Source organism: Marmota flaviventris, chromosome 16, assembly GCF_047511675.1.
Source record: "Marmota flaviventris isolate mMarFla1 chromosome 16, mMarFla1.hap1, whole genome shotgun sequence".
NCBI classification, from domain to species: Eukaryota; Metazoa; Chordata; class Mammalia; order Rodentia; family Sciuridae; genus Marmota; species Marmota flaviventris.
The window spans coordinates 36,120,549-36,144,307 of record NC_092513.1 but is presented as its reverse complement, the minus strand read 5'-3'; the positions used below and the strand labels follow the sequence as shown (position 1 = coordinate 36,144,307).

The window sequence follows — 23,759 nt, the reverse complement described above, 5'->3', positions numbered from 1 at the left end:
ATGCACAACAATGTGAATAGATTCAACACTACTGAAATACACACTTAAAAATGGTTAAGATAGTAAAACAGAATAAAGAAAATGTGATATCTGATATTGAGTTGACAAGAAAAATTTATTTTGTAGGAAAGAAACATCTAGATATTGCCACAGATGGCCCTGGTATGTCCACAGTACCATATATAAAAGGACAATTGCTCACAATGACAACACTGAAGCACTGAACGATACCAAAGTACTTTCTGAAATCCAAGAAGTCAAATTACACTTAGAATGGGTTCTGATGTCCTCACATAGATCAAAGTTTTAATACTCTGACATTGGGAAAACCAGATAACCAATCATTATTATAGCTTTTGGTGATATATAACTTGGTGATAAGCAAGTCTTTTGGTGATAAACTTACAATACTCATCTGCCATATCTCCACACAAATAGTTAAAAATCCAATTTATTGGTCAAGTGACATATTGCTTGAATTCATTAAATATATTTGGACTTCATTTATACAAACCAATGTACAATAAGTTACCATATGAAAAGTGCTCCTGTTTTTATAGGATCGTTACTACTTCGGAAAAGATGTGTATGAATGAACTCTATACTACTTTTGCCTTTTAAAACTTGCATCTAACATTTCTGTTCAATATTACAACCAATTTTGTGATTTTTGTAAGAAATCAACAAGTCTTCAATTCTCAAATTCTTCTCTTTTCTTCCTCATCATAGCTTAAATTCAGTACAGATCAATAGGTATCTTAGGCTTTGTGTACATTCTTACTCCTTAACACCAACAGTTCTTCAGAGGCCTGAAATCCAGTATAGGAATTACTGGTTACATTAAGTTCTACAAAAAGCATTAAAAACATTTTCCCTGAAATATACAGAACATGTCATGCCAAGTCTCTTTTTTATACACTAAACTGGAAGTATTGGTGATTTGCACACATAGTTTACATTTCCAAAACAGAATAATTTAAACATTAAACCGTACCTTCTATTTTATTTTTATTTTTTTGGTACCAGGGATTGAACCCAGGGGGGTTAGCCATTGAGCCATATCCCCAGCCCCCCCCTTTTTTTTTTTGAGACAGGGTCTCGCTAAGTTGCTCAGGACTTTGCTAAGTTGCTGAGGCTGGCTTTGAACTTGCGATCCTCCTGCTTCAGCCTCCTGAGTTGCTAGGATTACAGGCGTGCGCCACCACGTCCAGCTAAACCATACCTTTATGTTATTAACATAACTGACCTTATAAGCATAACAAATGGCAATATTCAATACAAAAATCACAAAATCCACTAGCTTTAAATGCTGCATTTTGTAGCACAAACTCATCTTCCTATGACCTACTTAAACTATTGACAGCAATATTTTTAAGCTACTCTAGCATTCATATCCTAATTAGAAATTTATACGAAACACAATTTTATGCTCAAATATGGAAATAAGTAACATAATTCCAAAACCCAAAAGTATCCCAGCATTCTGTAAAAAGAAATAGCCCCAACGGCTACATCCATGGTCACTAGCATCATTGTGCAGCATCTCAGGTACCTTAAAGAGAGGGGGGGAAAATAAGAGTCAACATTTAAATTTTTAGAACTACAGATTAATTTTCCAAAAATTTTTTAGGATAGCATACCAACTTTTATTTGTAGTTGAATATACTATGGGCAATTCATGAAAATATACATGCTAACTCTAGGTAATGTTAATAAAACTTCCTAGTAGTTTAATTAACAATGATTATTGTGTTTTGAGTAAGTGAAAATTTTTATTAGTCCAGTTTGCTCCACTGTGAAATAGAAAACTATATTGATTGTCCTGCTTCAATTGATTGCCTACATATCTGAACTAAACACAATGCGTGGCTCACCTGAGTTCAGAGACAGGAAACCTTACACTACATAAAGTTTCAGCAATAAGATTGGCTGAGATTGTTTATGTGAACTTTGGTGACAAAAGAATATATAACTCCTTTGACAATAAGGACACTTTCAGCATTCTGAAATACACACAGCATGCCAACAAGGTGGCTTGTTCTAGGTTTCCTACAAATCTATAGACAATTCAGTGCCTAATATCAAGATTCTACTGTAAAAAGATATATCAGAAGGGGCGAGTATTTATATGTATTTGGATATACATTAGGTAGCATAAAAATGTGCCTGTAATTAATCAACAATCACTCAAAGGAATCTGTATTTTTATATCCCACTTTTAAAAATTTAGAATCATTTATTACTGCTGCATTTAACATAAAACCTTTTTGTGAATGAACTTTTACTGAATATTTCTTTTATTTAAATAGTCAATGTCTGACTTCTTAAAAACTTACCATATCAACCAGAGCGACATACATGAATAAGCCAGCAGTAAGTGCAAATATCCACATGGAAACATTTTCAGCATAATGACCAATGAAAATTCCTGTTGCCATCCCAAGATAGGCCAGCATGGCTGACAAAGCGTTGTAAAGCACAGCCTGCTTAACGGTCATGCCAGCCTTCAATAAAACAGCAAAGTCACCTTTAATAGAAAATAGGATGAAGTAAGTGCAAAGTCATTTTTAAGATACCTTCTCTGATTTAAGGAAATTCTCCAATTTTTTTAAGGGAGGCAGGGAGAAAGAAAGAAATACCCAGCGTTAGAGCAGAGTTGATCACTAGAAATCATCCTAACAGTTCTATAAACTAAAAAAATCTTTTACCAAAGTTTTCTTTTCTTTTTTTTTTTAAATATTTATTTTTTAGTTATAGGTGGGCACAATATCTTTATTTTTTAATTTTATTTTTATGTGGTGCTGAGAATTGAACCCAGTGCTTTACTCATGCTAGGCGAGCGCTCTACCACTGAGCCACTGCCCCAGCCCCCAAAGTTTTCTTGAGGCTTGCACTTTTGTCAGTGAATAAATACCATGAGTCTACTAACTATTGTGATTTTAATAAATACCATGAGTCTATTGACTATTGTGCTTTTGCTTTGCTTCAGGGAGCTTAGAACTGGCAACAAAGGGGGAGGAGAGGGTGGAGAGTACACATGAAATCATCAGCAAAAGATAAAAGCACAATATAATTATGAGCTAATGAGTGTAATGTTACAATTTAAAAGGCGAAAAAGAGATGGAAATAGTTCAAAGAGGCCTCATGAGGCATGACGGATCTAGAATATGGAACACAAGTGAGATATTGAGGCTTATGAGTCGAATAGTTGAACACATGCCAAGAAACAAAATAGAAAATGTTATCAGGGGTATGCGAATGAATGTGACCACAAGAAGAAAAACTAGAACACAAACTGGGATCCAAAATAACTATGAAGGTTTCAATTACCAATGACAAAGAATATTATTTAAAATACAACTCATTAGCCAAGCATAGTGGTGCAGGCCTATAATTCTAGCAACTTGGGAGGCTGAATTAGGAGGATCACAAGTTTAAGTCCAGTCTCAGAAACTTAGATCGTCTCAACACAACGAAACTAAAGCCCCCCACCAAATCTCATCAATTCCCTCTTTTTTCAGCTATAGTAAGATGCTCTTTCCTAACTTCCCTCTGTTAATGGAAGATGATTCCTTTGTATGCTATAGTTTCATTCACAGTGTGTGTATGAAGACAGTTCACTGATGTCACCAGTACATGACACAGAAAAATAATTGGTAGAGGAAGAGGGTAACCAGGTACCTCTTTGGCATACCCACACAGGCAACTGTGTACCTGTAGGATTCAGCCTGAAAACAAACTTGGCCAAGGAAGAAAGGAAAGCTGACTGGGTTAGTAGACTTATGGGAAAGGATGGAAGTTAAGAAGAAGCCTGCTGGAAAGCTCATCAGCAAAATCCAGCAACACATTTTACTCCTACAGCAAATACACTTTACATGGTCCTCTTCTTACCTAACTCATGAGGCAACTCATGACAAAACACAGCAACAGAAGTACTTAAACCACTTGACAAGCCTTCAGTGAAAGCAGCACCTGTATAAAAATCAACCAGAAGAAAATTTGCCACATGGGTTTGTGTGTCTTTTAATACTGGCACCTAAAGTGGGGTAAAAGAAATAAATTATATTTTGGCTGTACAACCTTCCTATCCTATTATCTTCTTAATAAGAAATCTAAGATTACATTTCAGTGGGTCTAAAATACACAGAGGAGCACAAACAAGTATAACAGAGAAGGGAAGGTTCAACTATGCCTTAGAAAGAGAAGATCTTCTAAACCTGAGAAGTAACTGCTACTACATAAAACAATCAGGAATATAAAATAAACTGATCTAAAAGGTTTGGAAGAAAAACGCTTGCTATCAAGGGTGTAAATGTTTCACTGACCTCACTCAGGAATTCACTATATAATTAGACTTTTTTACATTCATTCTTTCATTATCTCACAAGGAGACTCAAATTGCTACCCCCCCTTAACAAAGCCAACATATTATACAACTGATCAGTTATCAACCACGACTGTACATTTGGACATTAGTCCTTTGTCTGCTTACATCACATGCAACAGTTTGTGGAAGGAAGCACAACAGACTCCAGAGTATCCAGAGCCCAGGTTCATCTTGGTCTGGCTATAAAACAACACTGTCTCCTTGGACAAGTGTCACCTATCCAGACTTCAGTGGTCTAATTTGTAATTACTTTTATGATTCCTTCTAGATTACTAACATTTATAAACATTTTATTATCTACTAATTGTGGTGTAACAGCTTAATACAAAAATTCTGCAATTCTTCTTTGGATATATTGGTAACTGGACTTATCAGATACATGAAGATTCCTTTAGCATAAAAGAAAAGATGGAAAAGATTTTACCTTAATAAGCATAGACTTTATTACTTATAAAGGAACTTCAATGTATAAGGGAGAAAAAGTCCCACATGCTCCCTACAAGTTCTAGCCTGATGTTAAGACCTTTCTAGTGAAGAACTTTTGATGGTTCCAATTTATGCAACAGGCTAGGCACAGTTTCTAGCACTTAGTTCTGGCTAATATTTACTAAGTACTTCATTGTCAAAGTAGCCAAAGGGGAGAAAATTTTTGATCATCTTGGAAACCATTAATATCCTCATCTAAACTAACCTATTTTTTTTTTAAATGGCAAGATTTACTTTCTTTAATTTTTTTTCTTAGATCTTTATTTTATTTATTTATACGTGGTGCTGAGAATTGAACCCAGTGCCTTACACATGCCAGGCAAGTGTGCTACCACTGAGCCACAGTCCCAGCCCAAAACTAAACTATTTTTTTGTTCAATTTGTTTAATGTAACATTTTCTGAGTCAATCAACAAGGAACAGATATATAGATGTATACCAATTGCTAGGCCATCGCTGAAGTTGTGCAGGCCATCCCCCATTATCACCATCCAAGCCAACGTGGCAATGCCAGCATCTTTCAGCTCCTCCCGAGAGTAGCGCTGACTGTGACTATGGGGGTGATGGTTTTGGTGGTGATGGTGATGGAGAATATGATGGTAGTCATGATGATGGTGAATGAGGTCATCTGACTGGCCCAGTGTATCATGGAAATGTGAATGGCATTTGTTTTTGCACCCTCTGGGTACATATTCATTGTAGACTTCCTGAGGATGAGCATGAGCTATCATGACCTCTTCTTCTTCCAAGATTGCTGGCTGCTGAGAATCAAAGTGGGAGGGCTCTTGTGAGTCTGCTCGTAAATAACCTTCAGGTCCTAGGAATCAACACAAAGGATATTGGGACAAAGTCAGAAGACTTCATTAATGTACTTGAATTAATGTAATTTCAGACATTACCACTGACAATTAAGGTCAACAAATGATCTTAAAGCATGATAACTCTCTTACACCTACTGGTCTAAGCATACATATTTGTTGATAAAAGAGATTAACAGATCTTAATGAATTTTAGAAACTGAATGATTTTTTTAAAAAATAAATTCTATTTTTATTAGTAAGAATTTTTTCCATATTGTTATTGGTATATTATAGTTGTACACAGTGGTGGTATTTGTTGTTACATATTCATACCTGCACACAATAACACAATGGTAAGAATTTATTATTATTATTAATCTTTTATTTATTTATTTTTGGTATCAGGAATTGAACTCAGGGGCACTTAACCACTGCAAATTAATGTATTCAAACATTAACCTTCAACAGCTATTTCTTCATTGTCCTTTAATTTCTTCTGCCTCCCTAGAGGTTAAAAGATAAATTTTTCTGATTATTTTGATCTGCAATACCACATATAAATAAAGTTAAAAAAAGATGAATTTTTCTGATTATAAAATAATCACATGATTATTTTTGAAAAATATATTATTAGATATTTAAAATATATTTTACAAAAATTTTTTTAGAAAAATACTGAAAGTTGAAATAAAAAATATGCATAATCCTGTCATCTGACTTCTTTTTTAAATAATAAAATTCAAGGAAAAACAAAATAATCTGAATTATTTCACCATCAACAAGAAGCATTTATTATGTGGGCAAAGAAAAGCAAATACCAACAATAAAGTTGTTCTTTATTTATTCTAGAATCAGTTTTTCTTTATCCTATAATCAATTTTTTTGAGGGCATCTCTGACCCCTTGGTCCAATTCTTGAGTAGCTACTTCCTCCCATTATTACAAATTTCACTGAACTACATTCAAAAATTTGAGAGAATAGCTTCAGAAAGAAGAGTGAAAGCGTTTATCTTGATCTTTAGGAGAAAAAAACCCCAGCATGTTGGAAAATTTAGGGTGAACAGAAAACCTTACAGATAGGCAGTAGTAACCACAGAAGTTTTTGATCCTGTAGTCAGTCAGTATCCACTGAGCACCTATGTCATGCTGAGCATTTTGGCCCTGGGGATAGATTGAAGATAACAAAAATACCTGCCTTCAAGAAACTTAAGTATTTGTGGGGAAAGAGCCACTTAGCTAGGAAGTACTTGTACAAACAAGTAATCTGAGGCACTGGTAAGTACAAATTAGTAAAGGGTAACATGAAAGAGAGTGACTGGAAGATCTGTATTTGAGAGATGAGGAAAGCCTTTGAGGAGGAGGCATCTGAGCTTTAAAAGGATAAGAGGAATTTATATGAAAATCTGGGAGAAGGGCATTCAAGCTGAAGGAACAGTGAGTGCAAGGCCCTGAGACAAACCTCCTGTGCTCACTGTAAGAAAAAAAGGACATGAGGCTGGAGCAGAGTGAACAATGAGGGAGATGAAGGGCATGATAGGACGTCAAAGGAGTTTGATTTAAAAATATGAATCTTGAGGCTGGGGTTGTGGCTCGGTGGTAGAGTGCTTGCTTAGCATGTGTGAGGCACTGGGTTTGATCCTCAGCACCACATAAAAATAAATAAATAAAAAAAAATAAAGGTGTTGCGTCCAACTACAACTAAAAAATAAATAAATAAATGAAATTTAAAAAAAATTAAGGTACTATGTCCATCTACAATTTACATATATATGAATCTTAACAGTGTCCAACAAAAATGCCAAACCAACAGTCATTACAGAAAAACAGTAACTTTACAGTAGAGAAAGATGGGAGACAGAACCTGAGCCAAGTGATCAAAATTAGCACCACCTATAAGTGACAGAGCTTCATATTGGGCAGCACATCATGTTACTACAAAGGGTACAACACCCTTTCTTGTACTTCCTGCCCAAACTCATCATTTAATCATTAAAAGACATTAGACAAACTCAAAACGAGAAGCAATTAAATGGAACATTTGATTCTGAATTGTAGTCTGGACCATTTTTTTCTTTTCTTTTTTTTTTTTTTTTTTTGGTGGGGGTGAAGAAATTAAGATAACTGGAAACAAACAAACAAAAAAAAGAACAGAATAAGTTGTATAGACTATGGAATGACACTACACCAACAGAAATCTCCTGATTTTTTAAAAAAATATTTTCTTTTAGTTGTAGTTGGACACAATACCTTTATTTCTTCTTTATTTTTATGTGGTGCTGAGGATTGAACCCAGGGCCTCGCACATGCTAGGCGTGTGCTCTACCACTGAGCCACAACCCCAACCCAGAAATCTCCTGATTTTGATAAGTGAATTGAACTGTGGTTATAAACAAAATGTCCTTTTTCATAGGAGACATACTCCAAAATATTTAGAGGTAAAGAAGTGTCACGTCTACAACTTATTCTCAAAGTAGTTCAGGACAAAAAAAAATGTGTGTATGTGTATATAGACAGAAACAGAGAGAATGACAAATAAATTTAATAAATAAATAGGGCCGGGGATGTAGCTCAGTGGTGGAGTGGCTGCCTAGCATGTACTAGATTGGTCCTGGGTTCAATCCCTAGTGCAACAAACAACAAAAACCAAATATGTAATAAATAAGTAAACAAGGAATCTAAAATAGGGAAGGGGATATTAGAATTCTTTCTATTATTTTCAAATTGTTTCTTTTCTTTTTCTTTTTTTAAAGTATATATTTTTTAGTTGTTAATGGACCTTTATTTATATGTGGTGCTGAGAATCGAACCCCGTGCCTCACTCATGCTAGGCAAGTGATCTACCACGGAGCCACAACCCCAGCCCTCAAATTGTTTCTATAAGTCTGAACTGATCTCAGAATAAAAACCTGTAGGGATTGGGGATGTAGCTAGGTGGTAAAGTGTGTACTTAGCATGCATGAAGCCTTGGGTTCTATTCCCAACAAATCATCTCCCCACCAAAAAAATACAGAAAAAGAAATGTAAATATACACAGAAACAACTTACTAATTGAAAAATTTTCAAAATATGAGATACTGAAAAAAAAAAAAAGAATATAATCACACCTCTTTCAAATAGTCTGAGTTGCCTACAAATCCCAGTGCAACCCACTCTGCCTTGTTCCTGGCCCTCAGATTCACTCATAGGGACTTACGATCATCTGTATCTACTTTCTCCTCATTTGCTGAAAGTTGAGATTCATACTTGGACAACTGCTTCTTAATCTCCACGTCATCGTCATTTTCAGGTTTTTTTTGATTCTAAAATAGTAAGGAAAAGCAATACTTTGAAATACTTGATTTGATATAGGAAAAGACAATACAATTAACACATTTCTACCAGAATGAAAGCCATCTAAGGACAGGGCCTATAATGATTTGCATAGTACTTACTAGTGAATCTTAGGTACGGTAGCTGTCAGAAAATTAAAGAATGCCTCAGTAATATGAGATGTAGGAAAATCACACATTAATCCTCTTGAAACTAATACTAAATGCCTCCTAGATTATCTACTCTAGCTGTGGTCTTACACAAGCAGCACATCATCCCCTGGGAACGTGTCAGAAAGGCACACTCTTAGGCCACTGCCTAGAACTGATGAGTCAGAATTTGGATTCTAATTAGATCCCCAAGTGATTCATCCCCACATTAAAACAGAAACTCTACCTTAGGTTATTAATTTAGAACCAGTTAGAGGCATATCCTTCAGGCACTAGATGATCTGCTACCCAACTAGGCATGGAAACCACATACTTCTCACAGTTTTCATAACTGAAAAACTATACTAAAATACTTTTCCTATCAAAACACCATTAACATGTTTTCTCTTTTTAAACAAGTCTCTGTCACAGCCTTGAAATTATCACTAGGCCTTTTTTTTAACCACCCCAAATACTGTGTTTGAGAGATTGTCCTTGAGTCAAAGCAACATTTATATTATATAAAAGTCACACTGACAATGGTATCTGTGTATTACCTACTTATGCAGAATATTTAAAATGATGAAAATTATCATACAAATAGTGAATTTCTTATTTTTACTACCTCTGAGTATGACTTAAACAATTGCCACCAAAACTGAGGTTATACTTTAGGTTTAATAGCATGTAAGGTATCTATACATTCTTAGGTTACAAGAGTTTTTAAACAAACATAGACCAAACTTTATATTTATCCCTATCATGGTGCCTCAGAGAAAGTACTTATATATTTGTGAAAATAAATGAAATCAAGATTTTTTTTTTTTTTTTTTTTAGTGCTGGGGATTGAACCCAGGGCCTCATGCATGCGAGGCAAGCACTCTACTAACTAAGCTAAATCCAAGCCTAAATTCAGGATATTTGAAAAGAAATTTTTTTTTGTAGTTGTGGATGGATTTTTATTTTTTTTTTTAAGCATTGCTAAGGATCAAACCCAGTGTCTCACACATGCTAGGCAAGCACTCTGCCATTGAGCTACAGCCCCAGACCAAATACAAGACATTTTTTAAAGTTTGATTTAAAACTTTAAATCAAAGTTACTTTTTGATTGACAAATAGTAATTGCATATATTTATGGAGTGAATTAAGGGTATCTTAAATAATAATTTTTGTTGGTGCTTTATTTCTCATTGAACAATGACTTTAGAACTTAGAGCTTAACAAATTCTTTTATTCCTTAAGTATTAACAACTTATAAATATTTCTGTACTAAATAATGACAGCTCAACATAAAACAAGATAGTTTCTGTTGTCAAGGGGCTTATCATCCATAGGGAGGGGATGTTACACAGATAATTATATAATTTTTTGCTTGCAATCTTTGTTACATTTTACAAAAGAAAAACATAGGGTGTTATTAGAGGCTATCATAACAAGACTTACATAAGTTTCAGGACAAGCTTTTGAAAAAGTATGATGATTGCACTAAGACTTAGGGATAAGGAGTTTGCCAGGGAAGGGTGGAATAGGCAGTATTCCATGCAAGGCGAAAAATGAGGAGAGGGCTCTGAAGCATCAAGGGGCCAGCATCATCCTGGAACTAAAGGTACAAGGTGGCTGGGGCCTGGTAGGCCAGAGCGAGGGTGGCTAGGGACAAGGTTGAGGCAACAGAAGTAGTTCAGAAGATGCAAACTGTGTTAAAAGTGGTAGCCTGGGGCTGGGGTTGTGGCTCAGTGGTAGAGTGCTTGCTTAGAATGTGTGAGAATGTCTGGGTTTGATCCTCAACACCACTTAAAAAAAAAAAAAGTAAATAAAAAAATAAAGATATTAAAAAAAAAAAAAGAAAAGAAAAAGAGTGGTGGCCTTTGTCCACAAGGAAATGGGAAGTCACAGAAGGATTTTAAATAGTGGTGTATAATCTCATCATCTTTTTTTTTTTTGGGTGTGTGTGGGTGGGTACCGGGGAGGCATTCAACCACTGAGCCACATCCCCAGCCCTATTTTGTATTTTATTTAGAGATAGGGTCTCACTGAGTTGCTTAGCACCTCGCTTTTGCTAAGGCTGGCTTTGAACTCATGATCCTCCTGTCTCAGCCTCCCAAGCCCCTGGGATTACAGGTGTGTGCCATGACACCCAGCTCTCATCATCTTTTCATTTAAACAAATCACTGCCAGCTCTGTGAAAACTGGACTGGGAGAGGAGGAAGAGAAAATCATGTGCACAGGTTAGTTAGGAGGTAACAGCTGTCACTAAGGTTAGAGATAATCAGGCCTAGATTAGAATGACTGCAAGGAAGAAGGGGAGAAATGGAAATACCATGAACTTATTTATTTAATAAAAACTGGCTGGGTATGGGGAAGAGAGGGATGTCACAAATGATTCCCTGGTAGCAAGTAAGTTTAAAGATGAACTCTTATAAGGGTCCAACTATATAAATATATATCTAGTATGAGATAGAGATTTCAGACTGACTTAAAATTATGCAATATAGAATCTCCCAGGAGCGTAGCTTGGCTTTCTGAAGGAAAATTCCAATTTTCCTTATTATGGTACTGAAGAACTCTCAACATTCACCATTTAATGAGTTTTTTTTTTTTCTTTTTGAGGGAACAAGATTGGTATTAAGTATCAACCACTAACATTTGGATGTCCTTGACCAAAAATAAACTCAACATATTCAAACAAGGAAGAGAATATATAATGTTTGTAAGACTCCCATGGAAAGACTGTGTCTAGAAATTACACTTACTTGCTGCCCCCTAAGTGCTTATACACTAGGAGATAGTAATTTTTTTTAAAATATTTATTATTTTTAGTTTTCGGTGGACACAATATCTTTGTTTGTATGTGGTGCTGAGGATCGAACCCGGGCCGCACGCATGCCAGGCGAGCGCCCTACCGCTTAAGCCACATCCCCAGCCCAAGGAGATAGTAATTTTTGAAAAATATTTTTAGCTGTAGATAAGACACAATACTTTTCTTTCTTTATTTTTATGTGGTGCTGAGGACCAAACCCAGTGACTCTTATGTATGTATGAGGCAAAGGCTCTACCACTGAGCTACAACCCCAGCTTGGAGATAGTATATATTCAAGCCAGACTGGTAAAGCAACTGGGAAAGGGGAACATGGAAGATTACTTCCTAGATTAAAATAAAAAATAAACTGATGGGTACGGTGGTGCATACATGTAATCCCAATGGTTCAGGAGGCTGAGACAGGAGGCTCCCAAGTTCAAGGCCAGCCTCAGCAAGTTAGCAAGGCTGTAACCAACTTGGTGAGACCCTGTCTCAAAATAAAAAACAAAAGTGCGGAGGATGTAGCTCAGTGGTAAAGTGCCCCTTGGTTAAATCCCCAGAAACAAGGTTGGGGGTGAGGGGCAGTGAGGAAGCAATTCACTTTTTTTTTTTTAAGTATTTTTTTTAGTTGTATATTTCAGATGGAAACAATATCTTTATTTTATTTATTTATTTTTATGCGGTGCTAAGGATCAAACCCAGGGCCTCACTCATACAGGGCAAGTGCTCTACCACCGAGCTATCACCCTAGCCTGGAAGCTATTCTTATTAGTACTTCTTCCCTCCAAATTTAAGTCTACTAAAGAGAAGGTTTAAGGCTGGGTGCAGTGGAGCACTCCTGTAATCCCAGTGGCTCAGAAGGCCAAGGCAGAAAGATTGTGATTCAAAGCCAGCCTCAGCAACTTAGTGAGGACCTAAAGCAATTTAGCAAGACCCTATCTCTCAATAAAATTTAAAAAAGGGCTGGGGATGTGGCTCAGTGGTTAAGTGTCCCTGGGTTCAATACCTGGTACAAAAAGGAAAAAAAAAGTTCAAAAATTGCAATGTGAGATTTTAGTAACTGTAAAACCCATAAGGGCAAATGTTCATGGGAGGGAGGAGGCTGCTCTCCTGTTCACACATGCACTTGATTCCCACAGTGAGCTCAATGCAAGAATCAACTGTTAGTTTTCAAACCTCTTCATGCCAGTTAAACTTGTTACTATAATTGCACAATTTAATTACATGTTGCTCAAACTATGACATGATGTGAGAATAGTTACTTCTGTGAACATGTAAGTCCAATGCTTTTAAAACACTCAGACAAGTTGCTAAAAACAAAAAAACCCAAAAAACTATTAAATCATGTAAGATAACCACTGTATAAAATATTTAAAATTTCCAAGATCTAGATTCTACATTTAGAATAGCTTTACAAGTTTGTAACCTCTTCTTCAATTTTACAGAAACTAAAATGGGAAATTGTACATGAAATGTTGCATGGTTATTTTAAAAACATACATGACATATAATACAAAACTTCAACTCAAAGAAAATCCTGATCGACATCAAATGAGTGTAGATATTTTGTTAAATTAATGTGTCTGGGATGTGCACTCTTCACTTTAAGAGTCCCTTCCAATAATCTTTCAACTGACTTGCCTGACCATATCAGATAGAAAGGCAAATGACCTTAGGGGACTCAAAAGGTATTTTTGCCTGAAATAAAAAACTTAACTCGGCTTCATACTATTTCATGGTCTAATTTGCAAAGAGCAAGCCTGTGAAAGTCACATACCCTTTTAAAGAGAACAATCAGCTACTGGGTAAATAACTTAAAATTAAACACAAATACACCAGTAAGTATTTGTAACACTTCTAGTGTTGAAAACCCAGCTTGTGCCTTGTGTTTGGTAATTTATATGAATGCTTATCGTTGCCTTTCTTATTTTCCCATGAATTATAAGGAACAGTGAAGATAGAAAACTCCAGGATTATCAGAACTGGGGCTAGGGTTGTGGCTCAGGGGTAGAGTTCTCGACTAGCACGTGTGTGGCCCTCAGCACCACATAAAAATAAAAAAAAACAAAGGCATTGTGTCCAACTACAACTAAAATATAAATTAAATAAAAAATACAGAACTGCTCTACAGGAATGTCCTCAAGAATAAAAAGTACCTTGAGAGGGTATAGAACCCCCCTTGAGCAATGATCATATACCCTTCATGAGATACTCTAACAATCTAGTTAGAGTGCTACTCTAAATGAATGTCTGATGCAGTGAGTACTCAGTATGCATTTTCTTACCTTTTTCTTCTTATCTTTAAATTGCTTAATCAATGTAAGTACGTGTTCAACAAGAAACATGAAATACAAGCCTCCTAGAGCCGTCAGACCTTTCCATGTAGAATCAAAATAGGTACTTTCTTCTATGTTTTGAGATGACAGATGACTGAAAAGTGGACCTCTTTTCATTTCCATTGCTGGTTCTTCATGGCTATGACTATGATGGTGACTTGCATGAGACTAAAAGCAAAATGATATGTAATTTGTACATTCATTAGTGTCATAAATGTCAGAAAAATTGGTTGGGTAGTAGGGTCAAATTTGAAATCATTTAGAATTAGGCAGTTAATGGGGTACTTCATAGTTGAAGAGACAGTAAAAATGAAATGCCCAAGTATGTTATGTACCATGCACTTAATAGAGTAGTGGATCTGTTTAGTGTAAAGACAGATACATTCCCCAGAAATCCTCATAATATAGATAGGGAGTATTCTCACTGTTTGACAAGTTGCCATAAACACAATTAACAGGGAAATGCTATATTTAATAAGACATTGTATCTACTGCTTATACTTCCAACTGAGAGGTTCATAATGGGGTCACCAGAATGGCCTTGTAAGAATCTAGTCTCTGTGTAGTGATGGTCCTGGCAGATATCTGAGATTCAGGTTTACTGACCCAGGAGCCAAAGCTGAGTGGAGTAATAACAAGCTATTGCTACTACGAGTGAGGGAACCCGATGTGGAGCACACTAACTGAGGCCACAGGGACACCCCATGCCAGGGCTACATCGTGTAGCATGTATTCCTGAACATCTGTCATCTGGTGGTCAGAGAGCTTGTCATAGCGAAATAGTTTTCTTTCACTATTGAATATAATATGAATTTTGTATGTCCTAGGAATGGAATGATTTCATTTTCTTACTTACCTGAAAAATCTCTTAAGGGAAATTTAAAAAGTGAGATCCAAATATTTTTGGCCCGAAACTTATCCCAAATATTTAATGGACAAATAAACTCACTTTACCAAACTTGTTTTACTTAAGAATTCACTCATGTTATAAAGTGTGGAGTTCTAAAAATAAATAAATAAACAAATTCAACTCTGAAGAAAACCTCTAGGTTTCTTGGGAACATAAAGGTCATATATTTTATTTGTGTGGCTATTACATAAACAGATTAATTCTCATCTATCACTACAGTCTGTCACAGAACTAATATCTGAGCAGAATTTTTTTAATTAAGTAGGTTCAAAAAATTAAGTCCATATTTAGCAGATTTCCTTATAAAGAAAAGAAAAAAACAAGTATTAAAGTCTAGACAAAAATGTATATTTCAGTTACCAAATATATTTTAAAACTAAATTTTCTAAATCAAATTTCTAACATTTTATATGCAATGATACAAAGAATTCTAATATAAACCAAATATACACAAATATTTTCAATATTGAATAAAAACACATTGGTAGAACAAATTACTGTACTTACATGTGGAAGTAGGTGTAATAAAGCATCGCCACTCAAAGTCCCAACGGCCAATGCCACAAGGAAACTTAGGAGAAATTTGAAAAACACTCGATTCATGAGAGGCACCAAGATAACCCCCAGCAAAGATAGGAAACTGATGATGGAAATGGCTATAAAGCCACCAACCCAGGCTGTTGTAACAGAGCAAAAGAAAAACATAGTCAATAAACCTCTAAACGGAGACCTTTGGAGAATGACATAAAGCAACACTGAAAAACAAAAAAGTTATAAAGATACAAAAATTCAGTGCAAAAAAGACTGTGGCAATAGCACCATAACCAAAAAAACATTGACTGCTCAAAGGAACAAGCTGGCTGGTAATTAAGAACCCTCCAGGTGAGGGGAATAAGCCTAGTGGAAACGCTTCAAGTGGGGATAGAAGGAGGAAAAAAGCATTACCAAGGATGAATGCTAGCTCAAGCTTTTGGATTCCCATTATCCATAACAGCTAAGTTAAGAAGGCTGGAGTTGGGCAGACAAAGAGAAGAAAACAGGGAACTCAGTTATTTCCCCAGTAAATAAGGCAATTATTTCTTCCCCATTATTGCTTTTGAACAATGTGACCCTACATTACAACATGGCTTATCTTAATTTTATTTACCAAGAACTAGGCTCCTAAGCAGAAGAGATAAACTGATTTCCCCCCTAAATAGTATATCATGATATTTAAAAAGCCCAAATTTGAGATGATCCTGATATCTCCTGTGGGATGATTTCCAACAAATCATCATCTAAGTTTTCTTTCTTTTTTTTTTTTTTTTTTTTTAAGGGGAGATTAACATACTTTCTTTCTTCACATATAGGGCAGAGAACAACTAAAATGATACAGGTAGAAATGTGTTAAAGAATGAATAGATGCAAATATAAGAACAACATAAATGTCTCTACTGGAAATTATTTTTTACATAAAAAATGCAATTCTACCTATTTGTAAAGAATAGGTCTTTGGAGGGATTTCAGCTTTCTTTTCACTTGTTGTATGAATCAGACAAGATCTAGCATCAATTTGATTGATGATGGCTGGGCAGAGATAGTTGAACTCAGTGGCATTCAGTGGAATTTGGATGCCCATGCCATGAGATGTAAGCAGCTTTGAAGCATTGAAACACTGAAAGAAACAAAGCAGTGAGTCACCAAAAGATACTACCTTTAGAGAATCTGAAAATTCATTCTGACAAAACATCACCTTTACCTTATTAAAGCTATTTCTTCATTTGTTTAAGTCAGTGCAAGTTAAAATCAACTTTTGTTTTCAGTACTTTGGAACTTGCCTCTAGGTGTGTGGAGATCCTGTGTCACATGGTGATATGCTACCCTCTTCTGCCTACTTGGGAGAAGCAGTTACATCACTAGTCACCTAGGGAGAAAGCCTCAAGTAGAACAAGCTTGGGGATAAATGGAGATTCACAAGCCTGTTAACTCATTGTATAAACCTATTAAGGAAATGAGCTTTAATTTCGAAATGGGGTTCATTAGAGATTGAGAAATATATTTTAGTACAAACGCTATCCTACTTGGTCCAAACAAGCCCAAGACATGTTGTTCTCCCAGCAATGACCCTACTTGCAAAAACTTAGCTCAGTTCTGTCTACATACCTGGCAAAATAATGCTCTACAATGAGAATATTAAATTATTCAGATTATGCTTGTGGAGGGCAATGCTGGCTAATAAATGAACTTGTACAGGCACGAAGATGTTTTGAACAATTTAATTGGATGACAAGCTCAGTTTGAAGAGAAACTCCTCTGTGCCATTTAATCTCTCCACCAAAGGAGTGGGGTGAGGTGGAGGGACTCAGAACTGGCTTTAGTACCTGTTTCTCATCTTCTGTAAAGACATTTCAAACTCTCATAATTCTTGGCCAATCCTACTCAAAATGAACTTCATCACCAGCATTGCTATGGCAATAGTGAGATTCTCCCAAACATGGTACAGTTATATGCTGGTTTGAATGAAGTACTTCTTTCTTTCTTTCTTTTTTGACATCTCTCAGCCAAGGCGAATTATGAAGAGTCTGAAAATCTATTTTAGAAAAATCCTGTGAACTCAAAACCTTCTGATGAGATCTTTCACTTGCTCAGCCCAAGGACATTCTTGGTAACTACTTAATTTCATGCATTTCACAAATCATTGTGATTCTTCTGTCAAGGAGGCACCATAGTTTCTCTCTGATGTTCTTAAACCCCTTTCAGCAACACTTTTCCCTAAAACACAGATTGTAACTTGTACTTTTTCAACCCTCCATTTTCTTCTTCTTTTTTTAAATGGTGCTAGGAACTGAACCCAGGGCCTCACACATGGTAGACACTCTATCACTAAACGACATCCCACTCCCTGCTATTTTTCATTAATAATATTCACCTTTATAAAGACTCCACCCCAAAATATCTTTTTTTAGATATCTGTTTTATTTTTACTTTACATTGCTTATAAATAAGACAGAATAGCAGCGACAATCAGATGAGCAATTTTAATAAGGAGTAGCATTTATCTTACCTCTTGAGTATTGTCATTTATGTTTCTGGAGTACACAAAGCCCTTTCTGGGCTCACTCACAGACTCATTGATTTTCCTACTAGCCAGCCGGCCCACCCGGGTCTTTTCTGTGATACTGGGTGGGGTGGAACTGCTTACGTCTTTGGGGAGTTTTCCAGATTTCAGAGTCTCTACTGTCTCCAAAAAGTGAGTCCCTTCAGAGACAGTGTTATACACAGTTGAGGTCACTACACTGGCACTGATGCTCTCCTTGACATTTCTTCTACCATCAGTGTGTTCTGGTCGGTGAGATCCTTTTCCCTGGCTGTTTCGAGGATCTTTACTTGAAGCATCAGAGTCACGGTCTGGGCAAAGAGCTTTCCGATTATTTTTACCGGAAGCAGCATGATTCCTGTGAGAGCGACGGTCGTGGTCAGGATGATGCTCGTGGTCATGGTGTATATGGATTCTTTTAATCTTATCTATGCCTATATTCTGAAGCAATTTTCTGAACCCTTCAACTGATAAGGAATTGTTCTCCCCATAGCGGTAGAAGAGCTGTTGCACATGATGTTGCTGTGTGGTAAATGCCAAATCAACATTAATGCCAGATTCCCAGTTTGGACTGATTTTCTCAGTGGTCTGAGAGAAAGCAGCTGCTGATTCTAGTTCTTGAAGGAGATTTGTGATGGAAAGGGCTAAGATCAGGACCAAGATAAAAGATAAATTCTTTGCCATTGCACCTTCCTAGAAAAGAGAGAAAAGAAAAACTCTCTACCTCACTCCTGTAACAATTTGAAACTTCATGCTAAAAATGAATATACAATGTATGGCCATACAACCTTAAACATGTCTGATCTCATTTGAAAATGAATGTCTAATCATATAAGGTTTACACAGAATCATTTAATATGATTAGTGTGGTGCAAGGTACTGTGAAGATACGGAGAACTAGAGTTCCAGGGTCTCCCCTTGCATTGTTAAAACACAAAAAGCAAGTGGAGAACAGCTTAGTGCTAACAGGCAACTAATTTAGCAACTAATTCAGACATTCCTGTAGCCACAGCCATACTGGTAACTACTTATTGTGCTGGGAACAGTAATTCAAAACAAAACCATACCTAACTAACTCCACCAACACCACCATTTCATGAAAGAATCTTTTAACACACACACAAAGTAGAATAATCATCTCAGAATTCACATTTAAGGGCTGGAGTTGTGGCTCAGTGGTAGAATGCTTGCTTAGTACATGTGAGGCACTGAGTTCGAACCCCAATACCACATTAAAAAAAAAAAACTAAACTAAATAAACAAAATGAAGTTATTAAGAAAAAAAGAATTCACATTTAAAATTTTTCTTAAACTGATAATAGTCTCCTTATACATAAATTCATTTAAGGTCCCTTTCCCTATCCTACACCTCAAAGGTACTTAATTTTACCATTTTTCGTGTTTTTTCATGATATTTTATAGCCATACTCAAATAAATGTGTACTTTAAACACACAAATGAAATCTTTCTCCCTACCACTCAACAATGAATTAGACATCTCATGTCAGTATACACAGATTACCCTAATTCTTTTAAATGACTGCATAAGAGCTCTTTAAATAAATTAAACTCCATGAAAAACTCACTATCTTATTCTTATATTGCTACAAACCAGTGAAAGTTTTATCATAAACTATTACTCATTCTCATAATAGTGTTTAGAACACAAACACTATTCCCCAAAGAGGATTTAGAATGTGAGTTGGGGCTTAAAAAGCAGAGGAAGGTATCCTCAGCTCAGGACCCAGCAAATGTTCAGGACCAATGGTAAGTGGTGGCCAAACCCATGTCCCGGCAAAAGACACAGAGAGGGAGTTTCACTAAACAAAAGCAAGGGGCAACCAGCTATTCTACTTTGGATCAACTCTCATATTCATGACCTCATCTGAAAAGCCTATGATACCTATTTTGCAAGCTGAATGAGGAAAACACAAATGAATGATGCGGCAGTACTTGTTAAACTCATGTCTTGCCCAAGTGCTGATTACCATCCTGGGAGCAGTGGTATAAGTAGGGTAGGACTTCATGGGCAGAAGTTTTGAGAATTCATCTAACAGGCAAAAGATAACCATTAAGAAATCATTCCAACAAAACAGAGAGGGGTAGAGGGAGGCAAACCAGTGAGGGGCCAGGTGAGGGGTGGGTGGGGACAAGAACAGAGGCAGCTCCAGGCAGCTTCTTGCATTCCTCCAAGGAGAATGGGGAGGGCAGCCTCAGACCCATCTCTGATCTTCTCCTGAGCAAGTTGCTTGTGTCGGAGGGAAAAAGAAAGCCAAAGGAAATGGCCTTGAAAAAAAGGGTCAGTGGTGACAACGGAAAGGGGAGCACAATGCTTTCTTTCTAAGGGCTTTTTATTTTTTAAAAAGTCAATTCTTCTTTGAATATGGGACAGAGGTATGACAGAATAAAAAATATATATATAGAAAAGAGACAAAAAAGGAAGGCTAAGAAAAATAAAATAGTAATTTAAAGTTTTGCATACTTGCCAGGCCAATCACTCTCCTAACTCTGTCACTCCCAAATTCCTGGGAAATCTATAAATCTGAGAGTAACCATAAATTCACACACTTATGAAAATTACTGTTAAATCAGCCTGTGCAATAAACAGGTTAATCAAAGAGGGGCATGATATTTTAAGGAACCTATAATTTAGGGGCTTTCCAACCAAATTATTTGACCAGAATAACTGATCAGATAATGGAGATCGCGTCGGCCTAAGGATCCTGAAAACGACCACACCATCGGAAGCTGGTCTTGTGATCACCAGCCTGATGTCATCCCTTATATACCTTCCCAAGCTCACCCCTTAGCAAGTTCCTTTAAAAGAGGAGCAGGGAACCCCAAACCGCGCCCCTCACTCTCCAAAGGGCCCGGCATTCTCCTTTGAATGTTTATCTGCTTTCTTAAACAAATTTGTGTCCCGGCGTGTGCTAAAATTCTTTTCCATCGCGAATGCCCAGGTCCCCAATTGTCCTGAGTCGAGGTTTCCCCCGCTCTCCGGGAGCTCCTCGAACGCACCTCCCATGACAGAAGGAAAAGTACAGACCATCTCCTCAGAAAGTCCTCCGCTGGACCCCGATGCCCATCTTCCCACCCAAAGCTGGGAAGACCCGCTCTCCAGGTGCTCCTGGCGGGCTCCCTCCAGCATCCCTTCTCTACAGTCCCGCTGCCTGGCCCCAGGACCCTGTCTCTGTTAATTCCCCGCCTGCAAGGCTCCCTTCCTGCCGCCTCACTCTAGAACTTGACGGACTCACCTCTCGGCGGCCTCGCCGTCCCACCGACCGGCCCCTTGCGCCGGTTCGGTTCTACGCGGGCGGTTCGAAAGGATGGGAACCGACCCGTGCTTATCTCTCCCAGAACCTTTACAGGGCACAAAGAAGCGACAGTCTCATCGGCCCGGCGGCCCCTCGGTTCGCGGGTACCGCCGAGCAGCCACTGGGAAGCCGCGCCCCTGCCTCCCCCGAGCAGGACAATCAGTAATTAACGCCGCGCGCAGCGCGAAGCCAGGGATCACCGCCTCCTGCGGCCAGTGGCACGGCGCACGCGCAGCGCGGCGCTGGAACCCGGTCTCCAAAGGCCGATCCGCTTTCCGCGTGTTCGCCAACGCCGCCGGGCTCGCACGGGCAGAAGGGGCGGGGACGCGCGTAGTTGGAGGTGTTGGCGCGGTTCCCAGAGGACTGGGAGCAGTTGGCGGGTCCTTTTCTTGATCCCGTCTGGGTCCCAGCGCTTCTCTGAGGCCTGAGACTCGCTTGCCAGGGCTACCCGGGCCAGCCTCTTCTGCTGCAGGGAGCCGGGCCGTAAGGGACCGCCCTGGCCCAGGAGCCCCGGTGCTTCTGGAGGGTCCCGAGGTACTCGGGTCGGACTTGGCTGGTGCGCTGAGCCCAGGTCCTGGAGATGAGAGTTAAAGTTCGCTGCCGCGCCAGGGTTGGGGCGTGCGCTGGAGAATCGGCCCGGCCAGACGGGGCGGGGCCTGCGGGGGCGCTGGTCGCTTTGGCCCCACCCCCGGCCGCCTCCGAAACGTGGACTGGCAGACGCCAGCAGGAGAGGCTGCCGCGCGAGTAGTTCCGCTCCCTGGGCGGAAGTGCGCGCCGCAGTCACGGCCGCTGACCAGCTGTCGTCATGGTGGCACCAGTGCTGGAGGCGTCTCACGTGTTTTGCTGCCCAAACCGGGTGCGGGGAGCCCTAAGCTGGAGCCCCGGGCCGGGAGGACTTCTGGCCTTTGGCACGTCCTGCTCTGTGGTTCTCTATGAGCCTCAGGTACGGAGGGTACTGGTCGCCGGATCGTCTATACTTCCAGTAGTGGAAGCCGAATTCTCTGTCGGGTCCGCCCGGGGTGGAGGCCTTGGCGAAGAGTCTCCTCTGGGTTTGCGGGACTCGCCGCTTTTTGTCCACTGTCAGTCTAGGGCCTTCGTGGCCCGTGCCCTGAAAGTGGCCTGTGAGCCCCGCCCTGAAGCCCTCCTTCCCAGGAACTGTAGTACTGGTAAAGAATTCCTTTGGGTTTTACAAGAATTGAAATGTGGGTATGGGTTAAAGCCATCATTCCACAGATGCAATTTCAGTTCTGTATTTGCCTCACTATTGGTTACTAGACTTGCTGTATCAAATTTCACAGAAATATATGGATATTTTAGCTACGGAAATGCATATTTTACATAATGTGCCATTTTGGGGGAAAAGTCATAGGGAATGGGGATCCTCACCGCTGATTATAAGGCATTCCCTCAATTTAAAGTCAGTTAATTTGCGGGGAGTGGGGGAGGGGTGGGGGCTGATTACCCTACCAGACTTTTCAAGTGAGTAGTTTTTGCATGCCACCCAGAGTTCATTGTGACCCCATTTCTTCTGGATAATTTAAGATTATACAGTGAGTGTTGCATCTGAACAGGAGCCTCATAAAAGGTGCAGTGCTGAACATTAAGATGTAGTGCAGGAAATGGCTGCGTGTATATCTTACCATACTGTCACTGGAAGAGGGTCCAAGGAATTCCCTGAGAGAGGGGTATAACTTGACTCAGTACAAGTGGGGCCCGGTGGGGTAAATGACCTACTCGATGGAAAAGAATTTCAGCATAGGCCAGCCAGAGACACAAATTATTTAAGCAAGAAGATGCACAATCAAGGGGGAGTGTGGGCTGTCATCTGAAGAGAGCAGGCCATCTCAAGAGAGTTTTTGGGTTCTTTAAAAATATATATACATATATATATATATTTTAGTTGTAGATGGACACAATACCTATATTTAATTAATTTATTTTTATGTGATGCTGAGGATAGAACCCAGTGCTTCCTATGTGCTAGGCAAACACTCTACCACTGAGCTACAATTCCAGCCTTGAAAGAAAATTTGATGAGGGTTGGACTTGGGAAGGTATGTAGGGATGACATCAGTCTGGTGATCACAAGAATGATTTATGGTGGTGTGGTTCTTCTTAGGATCCTTAGGCTGATATAGTCTCCATTATCTGATCAGTTATTCTGATCAGTAGATAATGTTGGAAAGCCCTCAAGTTA

General features: G+C 38.4%; 2 protein-coding genes across 4 annotated transcripts in view; one reads left to right on the top strand and one right to left on the bottom strand.

Moving 5' to 3' along the window:
• Positions 1 to 96: 96 nt before the first annotated feature.
• Positions 97 to 21,844, bottom strand: Slc39a6 (solute carrier family 39 member 6). Its single transcript, XM_027935685.2, has 10 exons — positions 21,503 to 21,844; positions 18,216 to 18,941; positions 16,643 to 16,826; positions 15,680 to 15,849; positions 14,212 to 14,430; positions 8,865 to 8,970; positions 5,312 to 5,689; positions 3,892 to 3,972; positions 2,337 to 2,527; positions 97 to 1,552 (listed from the first exon to the last, which is right to left on the bottom strand). Exons 2-10 carry the CDS (start codon positions 18,930 to 18,932, stop codon positions 1,400 to 1,402), a joined length of 2,199 nt encoding a protein of 732 aa, XP_027791486.1. The 5' UTR covers positions 18,933 to 18,941; positions 21,503 to 21,844; the 3' UTR covers positions 97 to 1,399.
• Positions 21,845 to 22,330: 486 nt separating this feature from the next.
• Elp2 (elongator acetyltransferase complex subunit 2) overlaps positions 22,331 to 23,759 on the top strand; it is a 47,727-nt gene continuing 46,298 nt past the window's right edge. For all 3 annotated transcript variants that reach the window (XR_011704815.1, XM_027935666.2, XM_027935665.2), the window contains exon 1: positions 22,331 to 22,505. Coding sequence is in view for 2 of the 3 variants with exons in the window: in XM_027935666.2 (XP_027791467.2) it covers positions 22,368 to 22,505 (138 nt within the window). In the remaining variant the exon portion in view is untranslated. The remainder of the gene's footprint in view (positions 22,506 to 23,759) is intronic.

Coding starts and splice junctions, on each gene's coding strand:
- Slc39a6 (XM_027935685.2), bottom strand. CDS start 18,932: ATGGCAAAGAATTTATCTTTTATCTTGGTCCTGATCTTAGCCCTTTCC. Junction 2,528..3,891: donor TGAGTTGCCTCATGAGTTAG/GTAAGAAGAGGA, acceptor TTTCTATTAAAG/GTGACTTTGCTGTTTTATTG. Junction 1,553..2,336: donor ATGTCGCTCTGGTTGATATG/GTAAGTTTTTAA, acceptor CCTCTCTTTAAG/GTACCTGAGATGCTGCACAA.